Source organism: Leptinotarsa decemlineata, unplaced genomic scaffold (genome assembly GCF_025532065.1).
Source record: "Leptinotarsa decemlineata unplaced genomic scaffold, Ldec_3_MD MMD2_tig00026282_RagTag_RagTag, whole genome shotgun sequence".
In the NCBI taxonomy this organism is placed as follows: domain Eukaryota; kingdom Metazoa; phylum Arthropoda; class Insecta; order Coleoptera; family Chrysomelidae; genus Leptinotarsa; species Leptinotarsa decemlineata.
Window position 1 is genome coordinate 3,316,995 of NW_027412668.1, and position 10,073 is coordinate 3,327,067.

The window sequence follows — 10,073 nt, forward strand, 5'->3', positions numbered from 1 at the left end:
GGTCACTCATGAGTGCAATGTAGTGTCTATCATCAACATAAAATTGATAATTTCCGATAATTGAAAATCGAATTCCTACAGAGTATCATTCCTCGAACTAGACTGAAGCGAACAACAAACAACAGGTTTGTCATCGCCCCATCTGCCTGTAAACGAGGTAACCAACCGCATATCCGAAGTTTGTCCGTGCCCACCGACTATATGTGAAATTCCTTATACGAGGAATTGGGCAAAGTTGAGGTTTGAGCTTTGAAGATAGTACGACCAGCTGTCGAAAGCGCTCGCATATAATAAATAGAAGTTATGAAGCTTCAAATAATTTTTGTGACATACGTTAATATTAAACAAAGGAAAATTAGTTGCATCATCCAAACTATTATATAATATATCACTATATTTGTTGAAATATTATTTCAGGTTTTGAAAATTCTCTACTGGATAATTTGCCTTGCACTCCTAGCCACATGTATTTTCGTACCTTTGAGTCTGAATGAAGACACAGTTTGGCAAAACGCCCTTTTCATTTCGCTTCACAGACTGGTCTGGTCAATATGCGTTTGTTCTATTATAATAATGTGTGTTACGAATAATGCAGGTAGGATTTTTTTATATACACACTCTACTAACAATTTTTAGTGATTTTCAAAGTCTCTCAACCAATAATGTGATAGAAATAACCGATATTTGATGAAAATTCATTATAACGTTTTCAAAACACACATCCTCGAGCGTCGCAATACTGTTTTTATAAATTCTGTGTCGTGCTATAATATTAATTTGAATCATTATGGATATTACTATCTACCAAATTTCTACATGATGAATTATTTACCTATCTAGGAACAACTCATAAGACTGGAGAATAAAATAAGTTAGAAAAAAATATGTTTAACGGTTTTAATGTAGTAAAAAATAATTCGGAAGGTCCCAGGTAGCAGTCATCACACCACTCTTCTCAGCAATCTGCGGTATTGATGAGTAAATATGTATAGAATATGTAAGTATGTGAATAAATAAATATCTAGGTAAAGTTAGGTTAGGTCCAAAATGAGTGGGTCTATTCGGGTGGGTTATTGGAGTTCGGCTCTGCCGAACTCTAATAACCTGATTCGGATCCCAGCGGGGCAGGCAAAAAGTATGTGATCTGCTGTTTCGTAATTTTCCAAACAGAGGCGACACACACTGCCTTCCGACAGTCCAAGTCTCTGCATATGATAATTCAAATGACAGTGACCTGTGAGAAAGCCTGTTAGATATCGTAGTTCATCCCTACTGTAGTCCAGCAACTGTTTGGTATCAAGCTCCATAGGGTGAATAAACCAATACTGGAAGATTCTGCCAGAAGTCCATAAATCTTATTGTCATCCAAGTGTTCAATCTTTGTTTGGTATAGCCTAAAGTGATGCCAATGACAGGTTCTGGTCCGACGAAGCTGCTTGCAGCACCTTCCAACGCCTCTTAACTGTCCGAGAATATTTTTACTGACTTGTGTATGAGTTTGGATTCTTTCAATCTCTCCGCACACAATTCAATAGCGTAAATTTCCGCTTGGAATACAGTCGCTAAGATCCCTAGGCGAACTGATATCTCTGTCCTGGGTCTGCGACTGAAAACACCTGCACCGGAACCAGAAGGTGTTTTTGATCCATCTGTGAATCAACAACTATCTGCTCTTAAAATTTCCTTCTCCCGGAGGACCCAGTGCTATCTACTCGGGAACAGTACTTCATAAGGCAGTTCGTAGTTGACAATTGGAGGCATAAATTCAGAGGTCATTCCCAGAATGCTGTGACTTCCAATGTCGACCAACAGTCTGTTGCACTCTGCATTAAGTTGAGTTGTGCAATTGGTAATGTGCAGAAGTCTATATGCAGTCCATCTAGCCTCTCTCTCCAGAAAAATGTGGAGAGGAGGTAGATCTAATCTAAAAGGATCTCCATGGGCGATGAAGTTGTGGTACTGATGGCACTTCTGATGGCCAGACAAGCCTATCTCTGAATAAATAAATATGTAAATATTACGCCCAACGATTTTATTATTTTTTTATGTGATCAATACCATAGAGTGTTGTGATGACTGCTACCTAGGATCTCCCAAATTATTTTTCAGTTTTTAGTACATTATCTACATCATTATCTTTTTCTTTTCAATAAAATATTTTAACATAAAAAACCATAACATCAAAAATGCCACTAGTTTGCCCATTTAACCGAATTCGTAGCATCAATAATAATGGAGTTGGCAATGGTGCCGACTTAATTCGGAACACCTTGTATATACAAACATATATACATATTACATTGCCTGAATATCTAGTCAAATGGTTTTGTTGGTGATTATTGATATTTCAAAAGTCAGATTCAAATGTTTGAGTTTATTTTTGACCAAATGAATGAAGGTACGTGATTCGAATTAATGCAGAGATGACATATCTGATAGTTTTTCTGGCTCATTCAGCCACTAGACTGCGACCTTTGCAGATCTATTGTGTGTGCCCTAATGTATGCTAGAGTTCCTTGTCCAGGCCCGTCCTTGTAACTAGACTCCATAGGCCAGACCTCAAGTTCCCCATATATTGAGAGGGTCGTGGTTTTTCCTCCCCTAATGTTGCAAACCTTATCCTTGACAGGCCTTCGCAATAGTATGTGTACGGAGGTTTCCTCATCCTCTTGACAAAGCCTACATAGGGCTGCGTCTGCCAGTCCGATGTTGTTCATGTGTTTGTTGAGTCTACAGTGTCCCGTCAATAGCCCGACCAGATCTCTAGTTGATCGCCTATTCAGACTTAGTAGGTACTCCGTGAATTTTGGCGATCGCTCTTTAATGAACTCTTTGGCCTGTCTCATACCCGGCACCTTATTCCACCATTTCTGAGATTGTTTTTCCTTCCAGTTGTTGTTACAAGTTTTTTGCAGCGCTTTTGCTGTACCACAAAAGGGTTCTGGGCCAAAGGAAATTGCAATTATGGGCGCTATTTTTTTTTTTCATTCTTTCAATATGTTGTCTCCATGATACATTGCCATCCAGACTAAGACCAAGAAATTTAGCACTAGGATATTATTTATTGACAAGCATAATCATTCAAAACATATTTAAAACTTGAAGAAATATTCTTATTCCACTCTTTCGATAGTGACTGAATTTGTATGTACCAACTCTTCAGATTTTGTGAACAGCTTCTTGTTAACGCCATTCTTTCAAGTGATAGCCAGGTTATCCCATTGTACATACATCATTCACTGTTGAGAGGACTGTTGACTGGAGTGAGAGGACTGATCATGAGGGGATGTCCAAAGGGAGGGGTCTTATCACCCTTCTTTGGAATATAGTTCTGGATACCCTAATTAATCACCTCAACAATAATGGATTCTACACAATTGCATATGCAGATGACATAGTTATCATGCAGATGGGCAAATTTGTGAACACACTGTGCTGTAGAACGCAGGATGGACTGAAATTGATAGAAACATGGTGTAGGAACACTCACTGTCAATCAATCCCAAGAAGACTGAGATGTTCACCAGGAAAAAAAGTTTATCGGGCCTAAAACCTCCCGAAATCTTCGAAAGCAAACTAAACTTCTCTGAAAAGGTCAAATACCTTGGTACTATCCTCGACAGGAAGCTTACATGGAAATCTCACCTACAGAGTAGAGCAAAAAGAGCATATGTGGCTTATGAACAATGTCGGAGGACAGTGGGACGCGCATGGGGTCTTTCACCCCGTGTGGTTACCTGGATCTACACTGCAGTAGTAAGACCTATGTTAACGTACAGAGCGAAAGTTCTATAGGTTCTCTGGGCCTATACGTTAAGGAGGTTGCGTTAATGGCCATACGATTGCGCACGGTTGGTGTAAACCTCGAAGTAGAAATGGGTCAATGAGCCTTTTTCCTGAGAGTAGTACAGCGAATGTGTCACGAGAGGCAGCACTAGTAGTAGGGACAAACATAAACTATTCACAAGTAACACAGTGTTATTTACGTAATATTAATTTATTATTTAAAAATATGAATATGATATGAAAAATTATTTGGTGCTAGTATGATGCCAACAAAGCATTACTCTTTTGAGAATTGTACAGCGGATAATAGATATCCCGAAGAAAACGTGTTTTTTTATACCATTTATGAAATCCCATATTAATGAGGTTAGATGTAAAAAATGGATACATGCTTCGAGGAGAAGGGATTTAAGAGTGCAAAAAATAAATAAATATTCATATGTATGCTCTAAACATGAAATTAATAGTAATTTTTTCATAGTTGATTACCATTGATTAGAATGAGATATAATCTCAATCATTCATTAAATCATATTCATTTATTTTAATTGAATAATTTTATTTCATTACTATCTATATGTATATGATATCTATACAACGTGACTCACGGTGATGGTAGGTTATAGACGTTTCTGGAAAACGCAAAGCATGATTTTTCTGAAAATTACACCTCTCACATTTCCTTACCTATTATATCGATCTAAAATATTTTCAGCATTGCAGCGTTGCCACTTCCATCAAAAAGTCCTAGCAACTTTATTTTTTCAAAAGGAACACCCCGTATATTAATACATTTTTGGAATTGCTCTGGTATTTTAATACTTTTTTGTTAATAATGTCCTATACCTATCTCTATCTGTTTTCGAGATAAAAAATAAATTGTGCTAAATATGGTCCAAAACATAGCCTTAATTGAAATTAAGTTCATCAGTACTCTCAATTCATGAAAAGTTGATATTTTGATGATAGTTTGGACAAACTCAAAATATTCAAATAACACCAAGAAATCGACTCCATATCATACAGGGCGTGCTAAAATTACTATTACTTCCATTGTGCATAAAAGTAGTCAAAAGTTCATTTTTTCAAATGAAACCCCCTGTATATTACTCGATAAATTGAAAGATGGTAAAAAATGCTTCAAGATGATATATCATGTTCCTATACCTAAATCGTCAAGTTTTCTCAATAAAGTCGCTTCTTCTAGAAACATTATTTTTTTTTAGAATTTGGATTTAGGTAGCAGTGGAATTATCAAGCTTATAGCAGTTCGGTTACTTTTATGAGTAATTTACAAAGAGTTATCGAAAAACATTCTTTTTTAATTGTATTTTACCATATGTTTATATGAGGATTAGGAAGTGTTTGTCCCTACCGAACTACTAGCGCTGCTAGTGAGTGATTTTTCGTACTTCAGGAAAAAGATTTATTGAGGCTGATCTAATGCCGAGAAGCGCTTACTGCGCAACCTCTACTGCAGGCAACCAGTGATGCAGTTGAATCCAGGTTTGTGTTTAATGAACTCTACAAAATACAAATAAAACAGAACACTACAGATGCTACAAATGCAATACGCATATATACAGACGTCTCAAAACCAAAGAAAGCTCAGGATGTGGAGTGTACTCCATATCACTAAGCCTAAGGATTGAGTGGGGATGGGAAAAGAAAAATTTCCAGTGTGGTTCAAACATAACTGGCTGGTATCTCAACCGCCACAGAAGAAATAACCAGGGAAGGAATGTCTGGCAAAAACATAGCAATCTGCACTTATATCAAGCAAGCTCTATTAGCCTTGAATAAACAACGTGTTGCTTCAGGGCTAGTACTAGAGTGTTACCAAAATCTACCGTCAAAGCCTCGGTAGATAATAACATTATCCTGAGGTGGATCAAAGGGCACGACAGGAGTAAAGGTAATCGCATTGCCGACTCTTTAGCCAAGGAAGCAGCTGGACTAAGAATTTTAGGACCTACTGGCACCTACGACAATTGCGGAACCAGCCAAACGTCACACTCATGTTCAATCCCTAAAGAGATGGGATGAAATCAAAGGATGCAATTTTCCCAGGATCACCCTGGGCGACCCTGAGAAGCTGGCGCCGAAGAAATATCTGGCGATGACCAGGAAAAATCCACGCAGTAGGATTTCTGACTGGTCACTGTCAACTAAGGAAATGCCTCCAAAATATAGGGCTAGTGGACACACCTGAACAGGAAGATGAAACTATCAGGCATGTCCTATGCAAATGTCCGGAGTCAATAAGAGAGTGTGTGTTCGGCGAGTCTTGGCCTACACCTGCCGACATAAAGGAGATGTCGTCCAGAGACCTGTCCACCTTCCTGGAAAGGACAGGGTGGACGATGACCTAGGAGGAACACTTCTTGAGAGGATGTACAATGGGTCACATGTCGCCTAAGTGTTGTGGGCCTACATTCAACTTCCCTACTCTAAAGATACAGATGTCTCTATGATACATTTTCATCCAGATTAAGACCAAGAAATTTAGCACTGGGATAGTATTTATTGACAAGCATAATCATTGAGAATACATCTAAAATTTGAAGAAACATTCTTATTCCATTCGTTTGATAGTGACTGAATGCTTGTGTACCCATTCTTTTTTTCAGATTTTGTGAACAGCTTCTTGTCAATGCCATTCTTCCAAGTGGTAGCCAGGTTATCCTATTGTGCATACATCATTCACGGTTTATGGATTTTAGCAAAAGTCTTTTCTACGAAAACAGTGGTGAATTACTCCATAGTTCAAGTGGTGAGCATGTAGGAAAAAAATAGTTGAATTTTTGAACGTTGTCAATTCTCTCTTTTCTTGTCATTTGTACATTTCAAATATAATGGTAATGAAGGTGGGATCAAACTGTTTGATCTTCCTCTTGAAGATGATCACTTGGTGATCGAAACACGTGTCAAGGTGTTAAAATAACGGTTTGATGTTGGGAAAAAAACTCCAGTAATATTCATTGATAGTGGAAGAGGATTTAAGGACCCCAGTGGAGACTGACCCATCACAAACGATGTGTGGGGGCATCAGCTCTCATATGTTTGAAACTTATTGGAAATATCAAAAAGCTCGAAAAGTAGGTGCCTCTCAAATTGAACGATCGACAGAAATTGTCATGTTTCGAGGTCTTTGCTTTTGAGCAACCAGAACGATCCTTTTTTGGATCGGATCATCACGTGTGATGAAAAGTGGATCCTCTTAAAGGCAAAACCTAGTAGCACTAGTAATGATTACATGGTAACCAATTTCTGTAAAGAAATAACTGTGTATTGGTACAACCAAACATTGCAGATCATCTATCCCACATATTAACCGTTAAAAAACAAAAAGTAAATAATAATGAAAAAAAAGTTCTGTTAAATCAGTTATAGTAAAAAGACGTGTCAATACTAGCAGTATCAATGAATTAGGAACTAGACTCAGTACTACAATATGGTTTCCAACGTTATATAATATGACTAATCATGATGGGTTCTATTTTTCTTAGAGTCCCTCTCTTGGTGTTTTGATGTCTCATGTCCCAAAAAAACAAGGGCATTAATAATAACTGGATTTCTGACGATGTTGCCCAGAAAGGAAAATATCTAAGAGATACGTTCCCTCTAATAACAACTGATCGAGAAGTTGACCCTATTAATATGGCTGTATACAAATCTGGGCTGAAACAACACAAGAATAACGTTAAGCACTAAAATTGACAATGTCAGTAACAAAACTAAAGAAACGTGGAATATAGTAAACAAAGAGTTGGGAAGAAAAGAAAGTGTTATGCTGATAATGTTATCACTCTCCGTCATGAATCAGTTGTGGTTAAACACCTTTCTGCTGTGGCAGACCTATTTGCCCATCATTTTGAAAATTCTGCTAAAACGGCTATTTCCACACACTTAGGTCAAAATGTAACATTACCCTGTACAACCAGTACGAATGTTAATATTGTACACACATTTGCAAATGGACCGATTACTGAAGCTGAAATTCATACTGTCAGATGACATGTTAATACCAGTTGTTAAAGACATATTTGAACTTATTGCATCTCCTCTCATTTATCTAATGAATCAATCCTACATGCTAGGCTACTTTCCAGAAGAGTTCAAGAAAACCTTAGTCATTCCTCTTTTTAAAAAGGAAATGGAAATGACCTGAATAACTACCGACAAATTTCATTAATTTGTTCTCTTTCGAAATTGTATGAAAAAGTGGTGGCTACTAGAATAGTGAATTATTTAGAGTCAAATAATATACTATGTAATAATCAACATGGATTTAGGAAAGACCGTTCCATAGAAACTGCTGCCTATGATTATCTCAATAACATATACTTCGAAGTTGATGCCAATAGTTTTGTAATTAATTTTTTTTTGATCTGTCAATGGCATTTGACACTGTTTTATCAGATTTTCTGTATATAAAGTTAGAGAGGCTGGGTTTCCACATAACATTCTGACTTAGATAAAATCCTATATGAGTGATCAGCATTTGACAGTCAAATATAACAATATTGTGTCCAAGGAACATGATGCGACATCAGGAGTACCTCAGGGATCAATACTGGGATCTTTACTTTTTGTGGTATTTGTTAATAATCTCTCAGAACATGTTAACAATTGCCACATAACTATGTGTGCAGATGATACCACAATGACAATCACTGGGTCTACACTGGAAAATGTATTAACAAGAGTCAAAGAAGTTATTTATAGATTTACATCATGGTGTGAATTCAATCACTTAATATTAAATACCTCCAAATCTGTTTCGATGGAATTTTATAACAGAAAAAATAACATTCAAGATGGAGTTGACATTACTGATGGAATAGCGATATCACATTATGTTAAATTTCTAGGAACCATGTTAGATGAATCTTTAAATTGAGATTTACATATTGATGTGGTTTGCAAGAAACTTAATGCAGCATTCTTCGCGACTAAGCAGATGAAATTGCTTGTAGATAAAAAAAATCTCTTAAGTATATATTTTGCAATGACATATCCGCATATTTTCTTAAATATAATGTCATGGGGATGTGGTAGAGATCTCAATAGAATATTTGTTGCACAAAAGCGCATTATAAGACTGATTGCTTGCATATATATTCAAATGTGTGACTTATGTAAGAAATAATCTTGCATCTTTTGAAACGAATGCTTCTACTCATAAATGTCTTTATTTTTGCACGCATTAATTCCAATTTTTTGAGTATCTCTTTTCTTTCTGATTAGTTTTGATTTGTTGATTGATCCAATGAAACTATTATCTTTGTATCTACATGTGGAATCAGTTAGTGAAAATAAATTATGTGAAATTGAATCAAATTGCAGGTGTGTGATACATTGAAAATTATTTTTAATAAAGAGTTTTTTTTTTATCGAAATATACAGTTTTAGATGTTTATTGAAACATCTATTGAATATTTTGATGAGAGTGTTGCATATTATTGTAACACACCGTATACATACAACTATTGAAAGTCTTTTGAGGTTTGTTATATCAAATCATACAACAACATTTTCGTTGTGTGTTCGAAATGAGTACTACATTTTTCACTCTCCAACCGACTCAATTATGCCCGCCTATGGAACTTTTACTGAAAACGACTCATTTCTCCGCTGCTCAAGAAATAGACTATAGGGTGTGTGTTTTTTTTTTTTTTTTTTTTTTTTCATTATCAGATCCGCGAATTTCATTATACTTTTTCCTCACTCCTTGCCTATGAGTTTGCCTTTTGAATTTATAAACAGCGCAGAAACTGTCCATTTATTTACAGGTTGTGAATAGTTGGGGAACCACCGCAGTGTCACTACTTCTTTCGTTTATTCTGAGTCTGATGTTTGAAATGCCCGCTCCGGAAGTTGAGAAGTATTTTATAAAATTTTTGAGAAATATTTTTGGTGTGATGTCGTCTGCCGGTGGTATGAAATGGAAACCACCTAGTTCCTGAAATGAATTAGAAATAAATTGTAGATATCTCAGTGCCGCATGTATGCAAATGATTTTTTTTATGATCTTGAATAAAATGTTTCATTGAAATGTGATATTTTATCTATCCCGTTCCTGAAAGATTCAATTCTTTTCATTTGTCAAATATGAAAAGGCTGATTACTAGACTGAATTGTATCTAAATATTATGTGTTATTTGTTGGATTTATGAATTATTTCTAGCATCTATGGGTTTTCAATCCTCTAGTCCGGGACTATGCCGGGAAATGCTACTTTCTCGAAGAAAAATCGTCCGAGAAGTGGACCCAATCGATCCGCG

The 10,073-nt window shown here is 36.3% G+C and overlaps 1 protein-coding gene across 2 annotated transcripts in view; it reads left to right on the forward strand.

Annotated features, from left to right (window-relative positions):
• The window catches only part of LOC111515673 (nose resistant to fluoxetine protein 6), a 59,081-nt gene extending 49,237 nt beyond the window's left edge, over window positions 1–9,844 (forward strand). The window contains exons 10-12 of one of the 2 annotated variants that reach the window (XM_074179625.1): window positions 418–595; window positions 6,417–6,559; window positions 9,582–9,844. In XM_074179625.1, the coding sequence (XP_074035726.1) occupies window positions 418–595; window positions 6,417–6,559; window positions 9,582–9,755 (495 nt within the window). In that variant the 3' untranslated portion in view covers window positions 9,756–9,844. The remainder of the gene's footprint in view (window positions 1–417; window positions 596–6,416; window positions 6,560–9,581) is intronic. The other variant, XM_074179626.1, reaches the window with a different exon arrangement.
• The last annotated feature ends 229 nt before the right edge of the window (window positions 9,845–10,073 follow it).